The following is a 25,070-nucleotide window of genomic DNA, read 5'->3' as shown; positions in this document are numbered from 1 at the left end:
CAAACCCAGTTTGGTAGTATGGAAGAGAATTTCTCTACCATTGTACAATATCTCCAGTCCCCAATCATCAACAAGTCTTATGTCCCCAAACCCAAAACAACACCCTCCTCCCATGCCCCCAAATATACCAACCTTCTTGCAAAAAAGAGAGAGAATTAAATGATTTAGCTAAAAAAAGTTTTAACCTATTTTTTTAATTAAAAAAAGTTTTTTAGAGAATTACAAAGTTTTTCATGATTGAATTTCAGTCATACAGTCTTCCAATACCCATCCCTCCACCAATGTACATTTCCTAGCACCAGTATCCCCCCTCAACCCCCCACACTATTTTGTATTATATAACTTCTTCCCAAGTAGGCACTGGTCTTACAAATATATATATATATATATATATATATATATATATATATATACACACACACTCACTCAGAATGTTGTTACGTACAGTTATCTTTTAAGTAACACAACTACTAAAATACTTTATATTAAGTTGGCCTGGGATTTCTGGAACAGAGCTTTAACCTGTTCCTGAACACAGAAAATAGTTACCAAACTTTCTAAATATATTACTTAGACATGAAGTATGTAATCTACTAAAACACCATAGCTCTGATTTCCCTTAATTCCCCATCTCTGCTTAAATGCCCTCCTTTCCTCCCACCTATCAGGATAAAAAGAATCAGATACATATGGCAAATAACAGATCTGCTCTGCAGATCCAGGGAAGGTCAAGGAATACTTCTGGACAAATAGATGCTAACCATGCAGAGGCCCCAAAAACAAACAGAAGAAAGAAGGTCTATGCCCAGAAGAATGAAAATATTAAAAAAAAAAAAAAAAAGGACATAAAAGGTTAGGAAGTTTGAATGTTAGAAAAAAAATGAATAAGGAAAGTTAATTTTGGGGGGACTGGAGCCATAGCACAGTGGGTAGGGTGTTTGCCATGCACGTGGCTTACCCGGATTCGATTCCCAACATCCCATATGGTCCTCTAAGCACCGCCAGGAGTAACTCCTGAGTGCAGAGCCAGGAGTGACCTCTGAGCATTGCTGGGTGTGACCCAAAAAGAAAAAAAAATTAATTTTCTTAATTAGGGCTGGAGAGAGTATAGCAGGCAGAGTGTTTGCCTTGGCCGACCAGGGTTCAATCCCCTGGCATCCCATATTGTCCTTTGAGTCAACCAGGAGTGATCCCTAAGCACAGATCCAAGGGTATACTCTGAGCATCACTGGGTGCTCAACAACCTCCTCAAAAAGAAAAATAGGAAAGTTGATTCTGGACTGGAGAGACAATACAGGGTTTAAGAAGTTTGCTTTGCATATGGCCAAACCTGGTTTGATCCCAGAATTGCATATGGTTCCCTGAACACTGACATGAGTGATCCCTGAGCTCAAGAGCCAAGAGGAAATCCCGAGCACACCTCAGTGCAGCCTCAAAAACTCCCAAAATATATAAACATGTTCTGTAAAAGAAATTACATATATTAATATGAAAAAATATTTTTTGTTCACCTTTAGAACTACCAAGGCAGTGCTTCCTGGAACCTTCCTGGAGATTCCTGGCCCACTAAGTCTATGAGTCCTAATATGATGCTCTTGGGATTCCACAGAAGGTGCTCTGGACCTTCAAGGCCACATTTGGTGGTGCTCAGTGGCTCCCAAGGATACACCCAAGTGATGATGCTTGGGAGACCATATGGTGCAGGGGACAGAATCAGAATCAGTTGAGGTTGATGCCTTAACCTTTGTACTACCTCTCTTGTTCTAATATGATCTCTAATTTACTTTATTATCTTCAAAAATCAAAATGGATTTTATAGTTCACTCATAAACTATGAATAAGAGGTCCTATTTTTTTTAAATCCTAATTTCCAGTCAAATTAATATTATTGTCATGTGATTTTTATTATGCAAGAACAATATACTTTTATTACTAGACAGAAAATTCAGTCTGATCATTTGCCTCTATTTCTTTCTTTTATTTTGATCACACTCTGCAATGCTTAGGAGTTACTCCTGGCTGTACTCCAGGAACCATGGGGATTCTAGGGAATCAAACCTGGGTTGGCCATGTGCAAATGCCCTATCAGTTGTACTATCATTTCCATCCCTTCTTATTTCTAAGACAGAGACACAGGAAGGATGAATGAATGAATGAAAAAATTTCCTTCTCTGAAAAAAAGAGGAAGGCATATTGGAGATCAACAGTTGAGAGCATGCTTTGCATGCAAGAGGTCCAAGTTTGAGCCCCAGAACTGCATGGTTCCTTGAAAACCAGAAAGAGCAAGCTCTGAGCATAAAGCTAGTAGCAGCTGCTAAAGACACAAAGTATGGTTCCCCCACCCCAAACAAAGGTATGTCCTTTAGCATTATATTGTCCTTAACATAAGAGATTGTCAGATGCTCAATATTTCTTTGGATTGTCAACAGAAGTTAAAGATCCTGAGTGAGCACAACAACAAAAAAATTCTTCTTTTCCTGGGTAGGGGAAAATTGGGTCACATCGCAATGTTCAGGGATCACTCATAGCAGTACTATAGGGCCCATATATAGCCCCAGGCATGAAACCTGGGTTCATCAGTTGCAAGGCAAGCATCTTACTATCTCTTGGTTGGGCCCACAAAAAGAGTCTTTTAGCCTATTTGCTATTTTTGCTCTTGTGCAGAGAAAAAAAAAAACACTTCCATTGTAGCCCGACCCAAGGCTACAATGAAATTTATAATGAATTTACTCCTTAAACTTGAAATTTACAATGAATTTGCCCTTTGAACTATTCTGTGGCATGAAGGCTGAGAAACCGGAGATAAAAAACTGAAAGCTTATCAACAGTCTCCCTTTACCCAAAAATTTCAGTTATCCTACAGTCAACAGGTACAAAAATACTATGTATACTATTTTGAAAGAAATGCACATTTACTCATTTTGCTATAGTACAGTGTCACAACTGTTCTATTATTAATTATTGTTAATTTCTTCAATGCCTAATTTATGAACTGAATCTTATCTCAGAGATGTTTCTATTGTAAAAAGAAAAGTATATTAATTGCTATTCACAACTTCTGGTATTCACTGGAGGTACTGGAATCCACTCACAGAGTATCATCCATTCACTGCTGGTGGATAAGGGGGGAACTACAGTACTTAACACTTTTGCTTAAAACAACTCTCTAGGAAATGATCACTCTAGACAAGAATTGAATTCCGTACTGTACCTGTACTGCAAACCATAATGCTCAAAAGAAGGGGGTGGTGAAGGAGGGGAAAGTGCCTGCCGTAAAGGCAGACTGTGAACTAGTGATGGGGGGTAGAAGGAGGGAAATTGGGGACACTTGTGATGGGAAATGTATACTGGTGAAGGGATGGATGTATGGAACATTGTATGACAGAAACCCAATCATAAATTTGTAACTGTGTATTCCACAATGGTTTAATTAAAACAAGCAACATCAACAAAAAAGCACCCAAAAATCAATTCTCTAGTAAAACTGGTAAAGAAAAATAAGAGTGGAATATAGCTAATAATTTGTTTTATTAATATTTAAAATTATTGAATCAATTCAATCTGTTTTTAAAATAAGAACCAATAATATGTGAAAAGATTATTTTCAACTTCAGTGCAGAGATGTGGTTTAAGTTATGCTATATAATGGACAATTGAACATAAATTGAAAATAGTACCTTTATTCTGTCAGCAAACTGGTATTTTTTTATGATCATTTCCTGCAAATGGCAAAACTCTCCATTCAATTCTACTCCATATAGTTGCAATGCTGAACTGTAAAAATAACCCTAAAACATGAAGATATATTACAATAAAAATAAGTTGACTTTTAATAGTGGCTTTGTTTCAACTTAAAACTTAAGAAGTTAAAAAAATTGTAAAAGTAAAATAAAATGAATCATAACATTTATAGTTAATGTAAAGATTTTGCTTTCTTTTGGACCATATCCAGCAGTGTTCTGAGGCTACTCCAAGCTCTGTATTCACAGGGGTTATTTCTGGCAATTAAGGGGAGACCATATGGTGTTAGGGACTGAATACAGGCTTTGAAAATGCAAAGCATGTGCTCTAGTCCTCTCTCTGCCCTTATGTAATGACCTTTATTTTTCTTTATGTAAAGAACTTAAAAACTAACCAATCAAGATACTGATTACTATTTATTAATTTCCATTATTTAAATGATACTTAAAAATTGATTTTTTTGACAAAAGTGGATATGAGAAAAGCAATCACATACAATTCTCAGTTTAAAAGTCTATTTCTCAAATTTCTTAGGAACTTACATCACGGTAAAGCTAGAAAGTAGTTAACCTATGGGGAATACAAAAAAATCTTGCATAGTCTGACACTACAAATGTACACTGGGGGGCTGGAGTGATAGCACAGTGGGTAGGGCATTTGTCTTGCACGCGGCCAACCCGGGTTCGATTCCCAGCATCCCATATGGTCCCCTGAGCATGGCCAGAAGTGATTCCTGAGTGCAAAGTCAGGAGTAACCCCTGTGCATCGCTGGGTGTGACCCAAAAAGCGCCCCCCCCCCCAAAAAAAAGTACATTGGATGGACTCATTTTTTAGGCTACAGAAGTCAGTGTGATAACTGACAATTAGTTTAATAAGGATAATCAGGAACTATATATTGTTACAGCTCTATTTTGGGGTATAGTAACAACAACAAAAATAACCTGGGAGAACAGGTCTAATCATATTCTGAAGTTTATTTTATATCAACAAATACCTCTTTGGAAACCAAATCTATATTAATAGCTCATTATGGAACTCTACAGTATATTTAAAGAGACAATATAGGTATTAAAAACTGATGAGTGGGCCAGACAGTATGACAGGAATAGGGCTTACCTTATATGTGGACAACCTGGGTTTGATGCCCTGCCCCACCAGGAGTGGTATCTGAGCAGAGTCAAGATTAAGCCCTGATTACAGCTGAGTGTCCCCCAAATCGAAACCAACCCCAACTCCACACCCCAAAACCAAAGTACTGACTCAGTGACCTAATGTCGATAAGTTTATTAATACTGCCCCATATACTTACAAAGCCACTATTATTTTAGATTTATACTTTTTTATAAACAAATATAAAATAACAATAGACTAAATATAGTAAATAATCTATTCTCTAATATTCTTTATATAAAAACCATTTGACAAATTGACAAACTGATATGCTATCGTATCAATTTTTCCTAATTACAAAATAAAAGTTTTCAAACTAAAAAAAAAAAATCAAGCATTAAAGAGTTAACTGCTTCTACATAGGACCAGCAATGATGCTGGGAACTGATAGTGCCTGCTCCTGGCACAAATCCTTTTGCTGTTAGCCACATGTTTTAACTAGTTTACTAATGACAACCAGAAACCACATTTCAGTTTTCTGATAAAACCATCTAAGAACATTAAAAATACTCATTATTTTTTTAAAAAAAAAAAAAAGCCTCACGGGGCTGGAGTGATAGCACAGCGAGTAGGACGTTTGCCTTGCACGTGGCCAACCCGGGTTCGAATCCCAGCATCCTATATAGTCCCCTGAGCATCGTCAGGAGTGACCCAAAAAGCAAAGAAAAAAAAAGCCTCACTGAAGTGATCTTGTGTATATTCAAACTTTGGATCACAGAAAACTGGAACAATTGCTCATTTACAGATGAGGAACTCGAGGCCTAGAGGTGTTTAGTGACTTGCTAATGGAAATCCAGTGATGCTAGATTAAGTTTACTCTGTCAGTTCTCTGAGGTGTTATCAAAGTTCTGTGCACTATTTTCAGAGAGTACACAGAAGATGAAAGTTAAAATGAAGGGCACTAATAATTGACAAAATATTGAAGTGCTGTAAAGGTCACCTGATTCCGTTCTGTCGACATTCCTTCATTCATGTTGCAGAGACAAACTGGTAAAGGAAATCAGAGAACTGATCTTTACATTTCATATTCAACTATTAGCATCACATACGATTCAAAAGCTTGCCTATACTATACTATGTTGACCTTCTTATCCTTTTATTCTAATAATCAAAAGCAAGTTGTCACCTTGGATGGTGGCAGGAAAAATTGTTAGTAGAAGAAAGCATTTTCCAAATGGTGAGTATGCCCGCAAGATGGACTTTACCCCATAAAGTACTGTGCCAAGTCTGGAGCCAACGTCAACCAAGACCTTTCCTGACAGATCTGGGAGTACATGATGATAAATGAACTTCAATTCCACGAGAGAGAAGGAATGAGAAATAAATCCTGGAGAATGATAACAGAGGGATCATCAAAGTTTGCTCAGCAGTAACAATCTCAGTCCTGAGCTAATTCTTTACCCATATTTATAATGTATATTTCACGCTTTCTTTTCTTAATCACTTAAGCCATTCAGAGGTTATTTAGAAAACAATGTGATGTTTGTGCAGTCCTTCGCACAAAGCTATATTAAAGGATAAACACCAGTCTCTGGCATAAACAATGCCTCTAGGGAACAGCTTCCCAGATGCCTGTCCCTATCCCTTGGCCCCTCATTTCCTCTCAATGCTGCTTGGGATGCCTGTGGTTTTCTCCTTCCTCTTTATTCCTAACTCCCATGCCATGTGGCTCTCTCACCTTACTCTCAATGCAACCTCTGTGGTACAGACTGCAGACTACCAGACAAATGACCATCTCTGGAGCTGTCTACTTGGCTGTTTTGGCCAACCACAATGGACTCTGGAGGGCAGAAAGAGAAGTGACATGGAAAGGGGCTCTGATGCTCTAATACATTTCTCTTACTTCCTTGAGTTTAATTTCCAGCCCTTATTCTGGCTCCAGTTTCTGAGATAAAACACCTGAGAGAGTGTGAGTGTGTTTTTTCTATATGGAAGCAGCCCAAAGACTTAGAAATTTGTGTCCCCTGAAATTATTTAACAGAAAGGAAACAAACTTGGTTGCAATTTATAGTAGCAAAGAAAATGAAAACATGTGGGACAATCCCTTGAAAGAAAATAAAGGGGGTCACTAGACTTCAGAAGTTAACTCTTGGGTGTTGGGCTTTGACGACCACCACTGTCCTCCCAGGGATCCTCATCCTTTCTACCCTCTTACAGAGGGTAGAAGCTGCTTACAGAGTCCTTATTAGGATCTTATAGCTAGACAAGTTCCATTTCATATGGAAGGGGAGAGTAACACATAATCATAGCTGTTCTAGGTTTATTATTGTTACTTGAATTGGTCTGGCTAGCCAGATAATATCCACAACCTGATTTTTAAGAGAAAATACATCCTATTCCTCAATTTTTGTCAAACAAAGCTTTTCTACAAATTTTTAAAAATCAGGCCTGATATGGTACTCTAATTACAACGAACTCTTAAGTCTCCCCTGTACTACTCTTGTCTCTGCCTATTTTGTGAATTCTAGGTACCTCAAATAAAGATGGTAAGTACCATCTAAATATAAATTCTGTATTTCCTTCTCTTTTTGTTTTTATTGAATGAGGTACTGTGATCTACAATACTGTTAACAATGGTTTCCAATATACATAATTATAACATCACACCCATCACCAGTATATCATTCTCCCTCTACCAAGGATCCCAACAGAAATATAAATATAATTTTTAAAAAAAATCAGTAAATCAGAGAACTTTAATTCTCAATTAGAATACAGGTACACTTTATTTTTATCAATATTCTACAAATTTGGCAGTCAATTTTGTCACATATTATCCAAAATGAGTATTATGAGCACAGGATTAAATAAATGGATAGCTCGCCTTAAACAAAACCTAAATGAGCAGGGAGATTGCAATGGTTTTTTAAATTAATATTTCTAAAGTAATAGACAATGATAACCAGTTTGAACAGAAAACATGCTGAGAGACAGGTGAACATATTAGCAGAATGGAGTCTAATGTTCCATTTGGGATAGTGGTGCTGAGCATGGGAACAGAGATGAAAATTTTCTGTACTAGAGTTGTTTTGCGTTCTATACTACAGATGCTTCATTTAGTCAAATCAAAGACTGAATAAAATCAGAGATTACCTACATGCATGCTTGTTCAACAACATAAATACCATTTGATTTCCTAGAATTCATTTTTATAGGGAGGGTATTTCAGTCCCCTGAACGGTTATGTTTCTTATCAACAAATCAGCATTAATGATTTTTGTATCATTATTGAGCACGAAAAGTTTAAGCCGGTTTCTCTGTACTCTGTCAATTTGTGATTAATTTCCAAACTTGCAAAGTGACCTCTGATTAAATATTTTTTATGAAAAGGAGATGTGCCCCTGAAAGCTATTCACTGGCTTCACTGACCTAGACAATAATTCAACTTAATCTCCCTAATTGTAATAGTTGGCAATAGCTATGCTGCAGGATTGTTTTTTGCAGTAAAATAACACTGACTCGATTAAAAATATGTATATGTAAGTAAAGAGGGATATACACAAACTCATCAGGTTTGTGAATTTGAGTGCCTACCTAAAGGAGCTGTCTGGTGGGAACCACACATCTTACAGTAGTTTCTGCTCATTTTTCCTTCCTCACATAATGAATCAATAAAGTCCTCGTCATAAAGGAATGCGTCAACGTGAACTGTGGGTTCTGGCTGCTGTTGTATCTGGTGGAGAGAAGAAAAACATCAAAAGAAACAGTACAAAGAAGTCTCTTTTTATTGCTAAATAAGGCAAAACATCAGTGGTTCTCATGCTAAAATAAGAGCAACAAGGCATTAGAAGAAGTTTTGCCTATTAAGTCAGCAATTTTGCTCTTTCATTTTATTTCTGAGATGCTAGCAACTTAAAGAAAAGAAAGGACTACCGACAGCTGTGCCAAGTTGGAGTGGGGCAGCTCTGGGGGAGCCTTTCCTGGTGATGCTTGGCTTGATGGTGTGGGTGTTACGGTTCAGTGCTTGGCTGAAAGGCAGATTTTGAACATGTAGAGGTCCATCCTTAATATATTTTATAAAAAATTCAACCACAGATATTTTCTCCCAAGAAAAGACACATTGGAGTAAAAGGGGAAAATTGAAATTAATAATACATCTTCTGTGTCCTATATGTCAGTGATGTGTCCATCCAAACACTAAGCAATTTTTGCCCAGAGGCAAAGTTTTCAAATAATAAAAATGCTAGTAAAACTTCGTGTTTATGTACAGTTGCTCTTTATTAATAGTCTTGGTTCATGACATATTATCAAGTGTCTATTAAAAAAAAGGTCAGATTCCTTCTACTATAAGTGTCTTAAAGAATCAAACTATCACTTGGGGGCTGAATCACATGTTCTGTATGCAGAAAGCCAGAGTTTGACCCTGACACTCTGTCTGGTTACCTAATTACTGCCAAGAGTAACCATTCAATACTGAGCGAGCAGTAAATCCTGAGCACTGTTTATTTATTTATTTATTTTTATTTTTTTTATTAGTGAGACACCATGAGGTACAGTTGTAGACTTACAAATTTTGTGCTTGTGTTTCAATTATACAATGATCAAATACCCATCCCTCCACCAGTGCCCATTTCCCACCACCACGGATCCCAGTATCACTCCCACCCCCCATTCCCCCCAACCCACCCGCCTCTGTGGCAGGGCATTCCCCTCTGTTCTCTCTCTCCTTTTGGGTGTTGTGGTTTGCAAAAGAGGCATTGAGTGGCAATCATGGTTGGTCTATAGTCTGTTTTCAGCATGTGAGCACTGTTTTGAGGGCTCAAAATTGAGCAAAAAATTGTTCGTTGCAAATTGTTCACCGGAAACCTAAATATTTTAATGTAACTCCACATACACAAATCTCTTATGTATATAAAATTTAAGTACAGATTATCCACAAGATGAAAAAGAAACTGAGGAAGATTAAAGTTTGTTAGAATAGGGTATGGGCTATTATAGTATATAATGAATAACTTCTCATTTTATATATTAGGGATATCTTGATACTAAAAAGACAATTTCATCAATAATAACCAAGCGTATAACAAATATTTATCTAAACTTTTAACTACTGTTTTCCTAGTTGGGGAATCCACTCCAACTGGATGTTTACAAAGATTTGCTAAGTGTTCACAATGTATCATTAAGATGTACAAAATTACTTAAAATGTACAACATTACTTCCTGTGCTTAGTAGTTTATAATAGGCTGAAAAACCACATGGAGGGTTACTGTTTTCTAATTACTGGGAAAGGAAGAAAATGTTATTATTAACTTTAGTAAGTAATATTCATAGCATATGTGTCCCAAAAGAGCTAGAATTTGAGGGATTTGTATGAAGGGGTTGTCTGGAGAAGAAAAGAACTAATTCTTAGTCACAGTGCTTTAATAAAACAATTAAAAAAAAGAACTAATTCTTGGAATAAAAAAAAGAGCAAGCAAAAATGATACATTGCGGGGGCTGGAGCAACCACACAGCAGGTAGGGTGTTTGCGTTTTGCGTTTGCCGTTTGCCGTTTGCCTTGCAGGGAGCCGACCCGGGTTTAATTCCCAGCATCCCATATGGTCCCCTGAGCACCACTGCCAGGAGTAATTCTTGAGTGCATGAGCCAGGAGTAGCCCCTATGCATCGCAGGGTGTGACCCAAAAACCAAAAAAAAAAGAAAAGATACATTGCAAAAGTATGAGAGAAACAAAAGGGTGATAGTGGAATAAGGAAGAAAATAGGACATGATGCAGGAAGGACTGTATTATTGTTGGGAATTAATTGGTTTTTGAGTGCTTGGCAAATAGGACACCCTCAAAAATATTTGTTGTATGAATAGTTCTGTGCGGGCAGAAGGCAGCAGACTCAAAAGAATTAAGGACAAGGCTGGAACACAAATAGCAAAAGACTTAAAGAGCTAGGATTAATTAGAATGGGATGGTTGGAGGGTTATGGAAGAACAAAAAACTCCGTAAATAGCATCAAGAGTAAATTTAATGTTTTTACTTTTTGTAGTGCTAGATGTTCTGAAGAAAGCATGGTTTCTAGAGGTAAGCAATTTCGAAGATCTTCTGCTATGCTTTTCAACATAATATCATTATTATCTTGAGTAAAATCATCAAAGTCTCCTGGAAAACAAAAAAGGAAACAAATAGCTGATGTTGTTGTAGTCATAACTAGGTTAAGTGATTACAAGATTAACAATTAATCAAATTAACCAGGGACAGATTCAAGTTCTAACAGATGTTCCATTTAAAATACTGAGTTCAGAGGCCAGAGTGGTAGTATAGTGGGTAGGGCACTAGTCTTGCATGTGACAAGGGTTCAATCCCTGCCATTCCTTATGGTCTCCCAAACACTGACAGGAGTAACTCCTAAGTGCAGAGTCGGGAATAACTCCTGAGCAACTCTGGATGTGGCCTAAAAAACAAACAAAAACAAAACAAAATGAAAACCCCACCATAAATAAAATAAAATATTAAGTTCAGAAGCTAAAGAAATAGTACAGCAAGTAAGGTGCTTGCCTTGCACACAACCAATCTGAGTTAAATCTCATGATCCCCAGCATCCCATATGGTTCTCTGAGCCCCCCAGGAGTTATTCCTCAGTGCAGCGTGAGGATTAAACCCTGAGCATCACCAGGTCTGACACAAAGAACAAAAATAAATTAGTTAAATTTAATAATGAGTTCTTCTTTTATCCAAACTATCTTAAAATATAAAACTTGACTATCTCAGTCTGTTATGCAAGAACAAAGAAAGAAAAATAAGTAATATTTTAACCTTCTTTGATTTTGGCTTTTGGGCTACACCTGGCGATGCTCACAACTTATTCCTGACTCTGTGCTCAGGGATTACTCCTGGCTGCCCTTAGAGTTCATATTGGTGCCAGAATCAAATCAGGGTGAGGTACATACAAGACAAGTGCCTTATCAAGTACTATCTCTGGTCTAATATTTTAACTTTTTTGGGTTTGGGGCCACACTGAGTTGTGTTCAGGGATTACTCAGGGATCACTACTAGCAGACTTACAGAACTCTATAGGGTGCTAGGAATCAAATCTGGGTCAGTCACATACAAGGCAAGCACCTTACTGGCTGTACTACCTCTCCGGCCCAGTATTTTAATTTTGTTTACTCAAGAGTGGCAATTTATTCAACAATAAGCAGTTAATATAGCATATCTAAAATTATAAAAAATAAAAACAGTTGACCAATTACATATAATTACATTGTAATGTTACATTTCATTCACAGACAAATATCATAAAAATATCACATCTGTTTTGTTTAGTATTTTGGGTGGCTATCTTCCGCAGTGCTCAGGTCTTACTCCTGGCTCTGTACTTAGGGATCACTCATGGCGGGGATTGAGAGAACCAAATGAGGTGCTGGGGATTGAACACTGATTTGGCTGCATTGGAGACAGGTACCTTATTCACTGTTCTATTTCTCTGACACCCAAATAGCATTATTCTGATGGCTGTGGCCCACTTTTGGATGATCTGGCAAAAGTAGAGTTTGTGTGTAGAGCAATGAAGATGGACAGGGTATGGTAAAAAGATGAATCTATGTGAGAATATGAAAGCAGGCTTTATTTTTCCTTGATAGCATTAAAAGTATTTTTATTTGGTCTGATAAAGTATCAGTCTAAGCAGCTAAATATAATTTTAAGTAGAATATAACTTATTTGGAAGTAAAATATTCCATGTTTGCTGCTGTCTGGATGCCAAATGTAGACGGAAAAAGACTATTAATGAATTGATGGGGAGGGCGTTAGAAAATGAACCTTTTAAATGTTCTCTTACAAGATTTTTAGTTATGGCAAATTCTTGAAGTAAAAGGATTCCAAAGGGATTGGTTCTGTCTACTATCCTGCCCATATGGCAGAGCCTGGCAAGCTCCCTGTGGCGTATTCGATATGCCAAAAACAGTAACAACAAGTCTCACAATGGAGACGTTACTGGTGCCCGGTCAAGCAAATCGATGAACAATGGGAGGACAGTGCTACAGTGCTACCATTTCAAAAGAGTTATAGAAGCAAAACAGGAGATGGTGAAGAAATGTCATCAGTCTCCACTTTCCTTGTCCCCAAGTGTTTGGCTGTTTCTTTCTTTCCTTCCCTTCTTTTAAGAAAAGTATTTATTTTTGTGGTGCTAGGAATTGAACCCAGGGCCACACACTTGCAAGGCAAGTGCTCTACTACTGAGTTATATCCCTGGCTCTTTGGGTTTTTTTTTTTTTTTTTGGCTTTTTGGGTCACACTTGCGATGCACAGGGGTTGCTTCTGGCTCTGCACTCAGGAATTACTCCTGGCAGTGCTCAGGGGACCATATGGGATGCTGGGAATCGAACCCGGGTCGGCCGCGTGCAAGGCAAATGCCCTACCCGCCGTGCTATTGCTCCAACCCCTCTTTGGTTATTTTAAAGTTAGTTCTCAATCTTCTTAAACATAAAATAAGTAATACTTACATTGGCTTAGATGGATGGCTAATTTCATGTCTCAAATAACAATTGCAATTTGGATAACAGTTTATAAAATTCTTGTAAAGAAACTAGGTCATTTAATTATAACATCTATGTGTAGTAGACAAAACAAGATTTCATTCCTTGATCTACAGATCTAAATTTCCTAATGTTAAATGAACTGTCAAAAGTTACAAAGCAGGCAAATAAGCAGGAACAAATGTATGCTAGCTACCTCTAAAAAAAAGGGTGCTAATTTTCTTTTTCACTATACTATGCTGCAACTCTACAAAGTAATTTTATTTGTATAATTCTGAACTAATGTGAAAGAAAGAACTAAAACTTGGGCTGAGAGTCCCATCCAAGCTGCTGACACCAGTTTAATCTCCATCAGTGCATATGAGTAGGGCCAGGACTAAGCACTAAGCAATGTCAGGGATGTGGCCCAACCTTCTCGACTCTGCAAAAAAGCAAAACAAAACTCTGAAAGTAATATTTTAGCTATTTTATTTTTCTTATCTATCAATAATAGTGCTTTTTTTTAAGCATTTAAATATATTTATCTTTAGGGAAAAGGAAAGTTTTTAAATCTCTTTTTGAATCTCTTCTACATTAACTTTTTTTTTTCCATATAAACAACAAAATACCAAAAAGAAATACTTCAATAGAAAGAGACGAGGAGCATGTGATCTTGGATATTTTCATTGTTTGGAGGGGGGAGATATTCTTCTCTTTTGAAAGTTTTCAAAATAAATGAACACCCTTGTCAAAATTTCTACGCACTCCTATAATAGGATGGAGAAATGATGACACAGAGAGAACAAGTGTTTTGCGCTCAAGTAATAGTGCCTTTAAAAAAAAAGTTTCTTTAACCAGTCATCTGTTCTCGGGCACTGATAATTCAATGAATTATCAGGTTTTTTCCAGATTCAAGGAAGATGCACGCTGAAAGTAAACTAAAGACCGAACACGATTGCCACTCAATTCCTCTTTTGCAAACCACAGCACCCAAAAGGAGAGAGAGAACAAAAGGGAGTGCCTTGCCACAGAGGCAGGGTGGGATGGGGGGGTGGGGGGGGAGGGATACTGGGATTCGTGGTGGTGGACAATGGGCACTGGTGGAGGGATGGGTACTCGATCATTGTATAACTGAAACCCAAGCACAAAAATCTGTAAGTCTACAACTGTACCTCATGGTGTTGCACTAATAAAAATTTAAAAATAAATAAATACAAAATTAAAAAAAAAGTCTAGTATAGTGTTTTAAGCTGTTGTTTCAATTTGTTTCTAGGAGGCTAACAAATCATAGAGAAAAAAAAATCAAGATTCATTGAAAATTATTTTATTTGGAGACGAGATAGCTAGCTAAAAGGGCGGAAGAACCTTTCTAAAAGGCCTGCCTCTGAATGGTCTCTTGAGCACTGCTCTGGAGTTCCCTTCCTCAAATCATTTTATGTGGGACTTAACATTTGTGATTATTTTAAGTATCCTTTTTCATTGTATTCTTAAAATCTAAATTTTTCTCAAGGTGCTAATTATCTGCTATTTGCTTCCCTTTATGAATAGAAAACCAAAGTCTCTTGTGAGTCACATGTAATTCTAGTAATATCAAAGTGACATTATTTTTATATCACCAGTATCCTTAGAATATTTTCTCACAATTTAATCTATATAACTAAAGTCAATAAAAACATGTTACATTAAGATATTTTACAGTTCAATATCTTTGTTTTTAAATTCTGTAACATTAAGCATATAAATAATAGTTTTCATGTGCATTTCCGGTATGTGGTATTTGCTCAGTCTTTGCTTGAACATATTCCGGAACAGCATTTCTTCTGCATGCTGAACTAAAATTTGCCTCTCAAATTTTTTTTTCCCAATTTCAGCATGAGAGGAAATCTTTTAAGCTCTAGAACATTTACTGAATGAACACTTAAGCATTAGACTTCATGCATTACTTTTAACCACCATTTCTTAATGGGGGGATGGGGGTGGGAGGGATATTATCCATGGTGGTGGAAAATGGGCACTGGTGGAGGGATGGGTATCTGATCATTGTATAATTGAAACCAAAGCACAAAAAATTGTAAATCTACAACTTTAAAAAAAAATAAAATAAAATAAAGGGGGAAAAAAAAAAAACTCCAATAGATGGCACTATTATCGTTTCTATTTTATGACACAAATAAAAACCTGAGGTCAAGGCTGGAGTAACAGTACAGTGGGTAGGATGTCTGCCTTGCACACTGCTGACCTGGTTCAGTCCCTAGCATCCCACATGGTCTCCCAAGCCCGTCAGGAATGATTCATGAATGTAGAACCAGGAGTAACCCCTGAGAAACACAGGGTGTGGCACCCTCATCCCTCAAAAGCAAAAAACCAAAACCCCTGATGTCAGGTTAAGCTAGTTGCCTTATATCAAACTATCCAGAAAGTGTTACTGCTGAGATATGAATGCAGGTGTAATTCTGAACTCTTGATCACTACCTCAAAGAGTCTAAAGTGGCAAAGGCTGTGGCTGACAAGTAAGTTTCCAATCACTAGCTTTCTCTTGTCTTAAACAGTCATGTATATGGAGGATCTAGGGAGCTGGAGAAATAAAAGATGGAAATGGATGAAAATTTTGAACTATCACAATGAATTTCACGTACATCTCCTTACTTAAACGTGCTTATTGAAGGGCCTGGGAGATAATTCAAATAGCCTGTATATATGCTTTGCATGCAGGAGGCATGGAACTGTCTCTGACCTAGGGCATTCATGCCAGATGAATCCCACTTACCCTCCAAATAAAAGGTGCATCATCAGTCAATATGAAAGGTATTATGAAATTGTATATCAGTCAGCAAGGAAAGATAATACTAAGTGAAGGTTAGTACAATACGAAGGTTGCCAGGTGAAAATGAAAACTGGCACCCCTAATCCCAGACAAGAAACTTAACCAACCACATTCAAGGATAAAATGAGATTTGTCCTGTTAACAACGGAGATTCCTAACCATGGCCATAGTTAATGAGCCCAGTTTATGTGGCCCACAAGTGGTGTGGTCTACGTTTTATGCTCGGGTGTACACATAAACTTTTCTAGGGAAAAAAGCTCTTAGATATTTAATAACAGAAAATATTTATTGAGCATTTTGTAAGATAGGGCTGGAGCCATAGCACAGTGGTAGGGCGCTTGCCTTGCACATGGCCTGCCCGAACAAACTGGGTTCGATTCCTCTGTCTCTCTTGGAGAGCCCAGCAAGTTACCGAGAGTATCTCGCCCGCAAGGCAAAGCCTGGCAAGCTACCTGTGACGTATTGGATATGCCAAACACAGTAACAATGAGTCTCACAATGGAGACGTTACTGGGCCCACTCAAGCAAATTGATGAACAACGGGAGGACAGTGCTACAGTGCAGTTTGTAAGACAATGGACGTTTTCAACTCAATTAAGGCAAAATGGAGTATTATTTGTAGCAGCTGGCAGATAATTTCTGAAATGATTTGCAAGGTTTTTTTTGGTGTGGGGGGGGCCATGGTAGATAGCATAGCTTCCTATCATAATGTGTAAAACTGGAATTTACTTAACATTATGTCAGAAACATTTACTGTCATTAAAATGAAACTCCTGAGTCTGAAGAGACAGTATAGGGTTAAGCATTTGTTCCACATGCATGGGTTGATCACCAATTGATGCCTGGCACCACTTGTTCCCTAAGCACCAAGTATGGCCCAAAACACTCGACTGGCATGAAGTTGACCCCACTTTGATTCCTGGCACTGCACAGGGTTCTCCCAGCATTGCCAGGAGTGACCTCTGGGCACAGAGCCAGGAGTAGCATCTGAACATCACTATGTAATATTCCATTATATGTATAACCATTCATTTTCATTGCTAAACATTTTGATATGGTTATATTTGTCAAAATACATTCAGGCATACATTAGATCTTTGCATTTCTGATTATTATAAATTTTAAGCAGTGAGCTTTTACTACATATTGTCAATTTTTTTTCTCGAAAGATTAAAAAGATGTATTCTAACAGAAACTAGGAATGTATATTTCCCCTCTCCCTTAAATCTCTACAGCAAAATAAATAAATTTCTACAGCATTGACTATTTCCATAAAAACAAATTTTGCTGCTTTAATTTGCATTTCTTTAATTACTAGTGAGGGTGAACATCTTTTAACATGTATAACAACTATTTCAGGATGTGTGGTAACAGTAGGTTTCTTGGAAAAGGATTAAAGAAAGGTGTTAATCAGTTGCTTAAGGACAGTAAAGTTATTTCTCAAATTATGTATGTATGTAGGAGGGATGGGAATGCAGCAAGAAGAACTGCTCTAAAGTTAAAAGATTAAATCTTTTAAAAATGTCCTATTTATATTGAGTATATGGAAGAAAGAAATCTCCAAAACTGAAAGTATGAATCCAACCTTGGCATCAAATCTGACTTGGTGTCAAATTCTATCACTTTTCTTTAGAATACTGCTTCCTTTCTGAACCTCACAGCTGCCACCAACACCCCACAGTTAGAACACCACTACCTGCTCCTACGTAGCTCCTTGTTAAGTTTCTCCCACTGCAAAACACTATGTTTAATATTGTTTAGCCCTCATTTTCACCTTACAATTTTTGGATGGTTTTCTATTTCCAATGTGTCAAGTTTCACTCCAGAGTTCTCTAGAGTTTTTAACCTCAGGGTCAGAGAGATAGTACAGTAGGTATGATGCTTGACTTGCACACAACAAACAGGGTTCAGAGCAAGCACTTTACCTGCTACACTAACCCCAGTGCCTCATCTGGTCCCCCAAGCCTACCAGGAGTGATCCCTGAGCATAGAACCAGGAGTGGGCCCTGAGCACAGTTGGGTGTAGCCCAAAAAACCAAAGAAAAAAAGATTTAAAACAAAACAAAATTCCTCTATAGATTACCAATCTAATCACTGTATATTCTGTGGTGGAAAAGAATACCCCGTGGTGCATGGGGGCCCATGCAATGCAAGAGACTGAACTCATTGCATGTTCAAGGTACATGTTCCAGCCCTTGAGCAGTCTCCCTAGTAAAATATGCTTGTAGACTTTCAATTCTCAGTACTTTCTCACAGAAATTTTGCTCTAAATAGGTAAAGCTCAGTTGTTTTTCATTTATATTGTATATTCCATTTATATTTCCTGTTTATTGTTCCTTTCAACCGCATGACCTTGCTTTCTACAATAAACCCGCTCAAGTTACTTCTCTCTTTAAAGACTAAATTTCACCTCCAGCCTTCACACCTTTATATTTTTACTTTAAATAATGTACAATGCAGAATTGGGCACTAGGCTACATGTTAACTACTATTCATTCATATTCATATATCAGAAGACTATAAATCTTAAAAATTGATGGGATTTTTGGTTCCAAATATGGTATCTTTCCTTACTTTTCTCAATATAATTACATACCCTAGTAGCATGGGCTGGAGTGATAGCATAGCGGGTAGGGCATTTGTCTTGCAGTGGCCAACCTGGCTTTGATTTCCTCTATCCCTCTCAGAGAGCCCGACAAGCTACCAAGAGTATCCCGCTTGCAAGAAAGAGCCTAGCAAGCTCCCAGTGGCATATTCGATATGCCAAAAACAGTAACTTCTCACAATGGAGATGTTACTGGTGCCTGCTCGAGCAAATCGATGAACAACAAGAGGATAGAGCTACAGTGCTACCCTAGTAGTAATTCAGTAAGTAACCAGAAAAGACCCTGAAATCTAAAAGAAGTTAGTGCGCAGGAACCTCAATGCTTAAAGAAGTACTCTTCAGTAAGTTCCCTGTTTTTTGTTTTTGAATCTCCTCTACAGTCTGGAATGGGTATGGGGAAGCCTGCAGTGAGCCAGAGGGATAGTACAGGGGGTAGGGTGTTTGCCTTGTAAATAGTCAACCTTGGTTCCATTCCTAGTATCTTATATGGTTCTCTAAATCCACCAGGAGTGATTCCTGAGCACAGAGCCAGGAGTAAGTCCTGAGCACAGCTGGTTGTGGCCCCAAAACAACACCAAAAAACCCCAAACAAGCAACAAAACCAAACCAAACCCAACAACCCCAGAGGAACCTACATCTCAGAACCAACAACAGGCATATCAACATGCCCTCTGCAAAAAGAACTAAGACAGATCTGCTCTAATTAGCAACAGGTAGAGAGGAAGGACACTGAAGACCTACTGAGAAGCTTGACTCCTGACTCACACCCTTGGCACTAGTGGATTCATCTGAGAGCATCAAAAGAGTGAGCTATCTCCAGGTCTTTAAGCTAAGAACAGGAAGAGTCACAGGTCTGGCATCTCCCAGTTTTGGAGTCAGTAGCAGCAAGCAATCTAGGCCCCATATTGTTTATTTATGTGTGGAAGGCAGTCTGGTAACCTGAGGGCAGTATGAGAATCTGGTGTCCCACTGTAGGTAACTGCATAGAGTGAGTAGAAATCCTAGCAGGCCAAAGAACAAATCCAAATAGCACTACAAGGTCAATATAAACTAAACTGTTGTAGGAACTTAAGCCCTCAAATCAGGCACAGACAGGTTTAAGCAAAGCAACTGCCTGCTGAGAAGAGTCCTACAGGGAGTACAGCCAAGTAGGGCATTTGCCTTGCATGTGGCCAACATGGGTTCAATCCCCAGGACCGCACATAGTTCCCTGAACGCACCAAGAGTGATCCCTGAGCCTAAAGTCAGATGTAAATCCAGAGCACCACTGAGACTGTTAATCCCCCTTCCCCCCAAGCCATATAATATCCAAAATATCCAGGATATAATGAAAAATGATTCTGCTTATCAAGAACAGTAAAACTTAATTTCTATGAGAAATGGCAACCTAGATACTAATAACCAGGTGAATCAGAATTTAGATGACCAGACAAGGATCTTCTAGCACCTATCACAAAAATGCTTCCATTAGAGCAGACCTCAGATGTTACAACACAGTTAAAGGTAAAGGCCCTCCCGTTGATCGTCGATTTTCTCGAGCGGGCCCAGTAACGTCTCCATTGGAGACTTTGTTGTTACTGTGTCTGGCATATCGAATACTCTCGGTAGCTTGCTGGGCTCTCCGAGAGGGGCGGAGGAATCAAACTCGGGTCGGCCATGTTGGCCGCTTGTAAGGTGAACGCCCTACCCGCTGTGCTATCGCTCCAGCCCTTACAACACAGTTACTTTATTAAAATAAAAAAAAAGTAAAAGCAGGAAGAACAGTGGAATCGAAGAGATGTGCCTGAAGCGGGAGGTTCTTCGTCCTCTTAGCTATTTCTTCAATGCTCTTGAAGGCGTTCCAAGCTGCTCTCTTCCTCCTGCGCAACTCAGGTGCCAGGTCATTCGTCATGTCGACTTATTGACCCAGGTACACAAAACTTGCATTCGGAGATGTTCGTTCCATTGTGAACGTGTGGAACGAGACTGTTTCTCATAAACATTGCCTTTGTGAGATTCAGCTGTAGTCCGACCTTTCCACACTCACGGTAGAAGTTGGTCAGCATTTGTGCTGCTTAGCTAATGTTTGGCGTTATTCTTCCTGCATTAACATATGCCTCAGAGACCTGAGCCCTACGAAAACAGGATGAGAACGCTATTCAGGTCTCCCAAATAGGAATCGAAAGATCTATGCTTGGAGTATCATGCTTAACTCAAATGAGAGAAAGAATCCAGATTTCCGACCTCCGTCGATGGTCAAGAATCAGGCACGCTGTCTTGTTTGCCAAGGCGTTCAAAATCAGATGGGCTGGACACGTAATGAGATTTGGAGACGACCACCGGACTAGAGCTATTACTGACTGGATTCCACAGGATGTCAAAAGATAAATTTGTAAATCTACAATTGTACCTCATGGTGTTTCACTAATAAAAATCTAAATAAAAAAAAATCTCTGAAAAAAAAAAAAGATCGCGTGGCCGCCCACCTACGAGATAGTCTTCGTCAAGACCCTGAAAGATCGGTTTGAGGCTCTTCTTGTTCCTAGAATGAGCAGACACCATTGGGTTACACTAGCACATGACAGGGATGAATGGAGACATTACTGGCACCCGCTTGAGCAAATCAATGTGTAATGGGATGTCAAGTGATCAAGTAAAAGCAAATTAGAATTCTTGTAACAAGTGAAAATATAAATTAGCCAATATAAATTAGCAAATAGGTTATGAAAAATAATATGAAAATTACAGAACTGAAAAATATAATAAAGCTTTATATTTTGCTTAGGGGATCATGTAAATCAAGGGATAAAACGAAGGCTTCCTGCATACTAAGCAGTGGCTCTACAACTTGAGCCTATCTCTTCCATGCTTATTTTGATTTTTTCCCCTTCCACATCCAAAGGTGGTTGGGGGTAGAGGGAAATATACTACCAGTTCTGTACTTACTCCTGGGAGTCCTGGAGAACCATGTGGTGTTGGGGATCAAATCAAGAGTCTCCTGCATGCATTCCAGTCTGTTGAGCTATTTCTCTGGTCTATAATCAAAGCTTTAAAACTCGTTAAACTGCCTCAAAAAGAGTGGAGACAATTGAAAACAAAAACAAAAACAAAAAACAGTGAACTGAGGACATATTTTAAAATTCCAGAGAAAAAATAGACTGAAAAATATAAATGAACAGTCTCAGGAATCTGTAGGATAATAACTGACATTGGTATGGAGAATAAAAGTATTTAAAGAAATATGGTCAAGCCCCCCACCCCAATTTGTTGAAATGGAACCCTACACATTTAAGAAGCTGTCCCAAATCTAAATAGGACAGACCACAAAAAATCCACACATGGAGATATAATTCAAATTCTGAAAACAAAAGATGGAGAACAAATGTTAAAAGGAACCATAAAGAAGAGGTTCATTACTTATAAGGAAATACCAATGCAAGTGACAACGAATTATAAACTATTTTAACCTGGGAACCAAAAGGCAGTTATATTTTTCAAGTATTGGGGGAAGAAAAGAATCACTACTGTGAATTTAATCTGGTGAAATTACAATTCAAGACAAAAATAAAGATAGCTTCTATCCCCAGATATAGGAAAAATGAGAATTATTGCCATCAGACTGACTTCTAAAGAAGGCTGGAGCTTCAGAAGAGCAAAAGGGAACAAATGAAATAGATCATCTTATTAGTTTCTCAAAAATATTTGATGGTCAAATCAAAATGCATTAAAACTATCTGAACACATTTTGATATTATATTTTAAAAGTAGCGGGGCTGGAGCAATAGCACAGCGGGTAGGGCGTTTGCCTTGCACGCGGCCAACCCGGGTTCGATTCCCAGTATCCCACATGGTCCCCTGAGCACCGCCAGGAGTAATTGCTGAGTGCAGAGCCAGGAGTAACCCCTGTGCATCGCCAGGTGTGACCCAAAAAGCAAAAAAAAAAAAAAAAAAAAAAAAAAAAAGAAGAAAAGGTAGGGAATAATAAAGGAAGTTTAATGGGTATTAAGATATAAAAATTTTCAACTAGGTGTAACACGCTGGTGCCAGTACATGGGTATGTAACAGATTCCTATAGCAATAGTAGAGAAATCACAAAGAATATTATATAAAGAAGTACATTACAAAACATAAACAAGTTATTACTGAAACATACCTAGTAACCCTAGAAAGCGAAGTGGAGATTGAAAAAGAAAATTAGTAGCAGTTGAGGCACAGGAGATGGCATAGTGGCTAAGAGTGTACCTGCCTTGCTGTTAGGGAAGATGAAGTGAAAAAATTTGCTTATAAGTGGATGGTCATGGAGAGTATCATGCTAAGTGAAATGAGTCAGAGAGACAGACGTAGAAGGACTGCACTTATTTGTAGAAAATAAAATAACATGAGACTGACACCCAAGGACAGCAGACACAAGGAATATTGCTCCTTAGTTGGAAGCTGGACTCGAGCTGGGGGAGAAGGCAGCTAGAAGAGAGAAAGGATCACTAAGTCAATGATGGTTGGAGGGATCATTTGGGAAGGGAGATGTGTGCTGAAAGTAGATAAAGGACCAAATATGATAGCCTCTTAGTATCTATATTGCAAACCATAATGCCCAACAGTAGAGAGAGAGTATGGGGAAAATTGTCTGCCATAGAGGTGGGGAAGGGTTGGAATAGGGTGGTGGACACTGGGATGAGGGGGGCAGATAATGGGGACATTGGTGGTGGAAAATGTGCACTGGTAGAGGGATGGGTGTTTGATCATTGTATGACTGAAACTCAAATGTAAAAGCTTTGTAATTTTATCTCACGGTGATTAAAAAAAATAAGTAAACAAATGATATAATACAAGAAAAAAAAGTGCATGCCTTGCAAGTGGTGAAGCCAAGGGGTTGATCCCTGATTCCACCCATCTGCACTGAGCACATTCACAGAGGCTATGCTATACACATTCCCAGTAAGTGTGTGACCTCTAGTGCACAGCCAGGTGTGTGACACTCCAACATTCCCCCCGCCCAATGGTCCAGGCTAGTACTACAAGCACTGCAGGTGTGTATGACCTTTGATCACTACAACAACAGCAATAAGGGGGAAGGGTGAGGGGGAAAATAAAGCAAATAAAATTACTAGAGACAAAGAAGAGGAAGACTACAAAATTATAAAGGGTTCAACCAAAAGACAGAGCAATCCTAAATGTTTATACACCAAACAACAAAGCATGAAAAGTGTGCAAATTAGGAGAAACAGACATTTTGACAACCATACTTGGGGACTTCAATACCCCATTCTTCAATACCCCAATACCCCATTCTGATAGAACTCCTTGGAAGAACATCAATGAAGAGAGAGTACTAAAAATATCTTCCTCAGCTTCCTCTAATGTGTACAGTCCTGAGCTGAAGTGATATTAAGGTAAGACACTTGCATTGCATTTGGTTGATGTGGGTCTGATCTCTGACATCCCGTATGTTCCCAAGACGGCCAGGAGTGATCTCTGAAGCATAGAGCCAAGAGTAAGCTTGGAATATCATTGAGTGCTGCCCCCAAACCAAAATAATAATAGTTATAATAATAAAATAAAGTGCATAGTCCATCTGACATCTGAATAAGCTAAGGCTAAGTGAGTGCTGTGTTGGAGGAGTCCTCCCTCACTTTATCAGCTACTACCTCCTCACTGGGCTACGTTCACTGGCAATAACTTGCACCACGGCCTGCTCTGAGCTGGCCTCCATCTACTCAGCCATGAAGTGAAATTTACAGAAAGTAAGATCAACTTTCTCATTAAAGCAGGCCATGCAAACACCAAGTCTCTCTGGCCTGGCTTGTCTGCAAAGCTTTGGCTATCTGCATTTGGGAATATCTGTAAAATAAGGGCTAAATGACCTTAACCAGCATCATGTACCAACCCCTCCACAACTGTTGCCTAAGGAAGAGAAAAAAGTGGGAGCAAAGAAAGAATTTGAGGATTGTGGTGATGATATGGGCTTTTTGATATGTACTTCCTTTGTAATATGTTTTAAAAAATAAAATCATTGGGCTGGAGCAATAGAGCAGTGGGTAGGGTGTCTGCCTTGCACGCAGCTGACCCAGGTTCGATTCCCAGTATCCCATATGGTCCCCTGAGCACTGCCAGGAGTAATCCCTGAGTGCAGAGCCAGGAGTAACCCCTGTGCATTGCCAGGTGTGACCCAAAAAGCAAAATAAATAAATAAAAAATAAAATCATTAACCAACAGGATCTAACTGATGTGTTTACAAGTCTTCTATAGTAGAAAGCATTTTTTTTCCCCATGAACCCATAGTATATTCATTAAGAACAGCCATTAG

At 38.5% G+C, this 25,070-nt stretch overlaps 1 protein-coding gene across 3 annotated transcripts in view; it reads right to left on the bottom strand.

The window, feature by feature from the left end:
• Positions 1–25,070, bottom strand: part of LOC130041989 (uncharacterized) — a 34,938-nt gene that overhangs the window by 5,476 nt on the left and 4,392 nt on the right. For all 3 annotated transcript variants that reach the window (XM_056134315.1, XM_056134314.1, XM_056134316.1), the window contains exons 2-5: positions 10,883–11,004; positions 8,446–8,584; positions 6,117–6,238; positions 3,678–3,788 (exon numbers count right to left, since the gene is read on the bottom strand). In XM_056134315.1, the coding sequence (XP_055990290.1) occupies positions 3,678–3,788; positions 6,117–6,238; positions 8,446–8,584; positions 10,883–10,966 (456 nt within the window). In that variant the 5' untranslated portion in view covers positions 10,967–11,004. The remainder of the gene's footprint in view (positions 1–3,677; positions 3,789–6,116; positions 6,239–8,445; positions 8,585–10,882; positions 11,005–25,070) is intronic.

This window comes from Sorex fumeus, unplaced genomic scaffold (assembly GCF_029834395.1).
Source record: "Sorex fumeus unplaced genomic scaffold, SorFum_2.1 ptg000098l, whole genome shotgun sequence".
NCBI lineage: Eukaryota > Metazoa > Chordata > Mammalia > Eulipotyphla > Soricidae > Sorex > Sorex fumeus.
The sequence above is the reverse complement of the archived record's forward strand: the minus strand, read 5'-3'. Positions and strand labels throughout refer to the sequence as shown.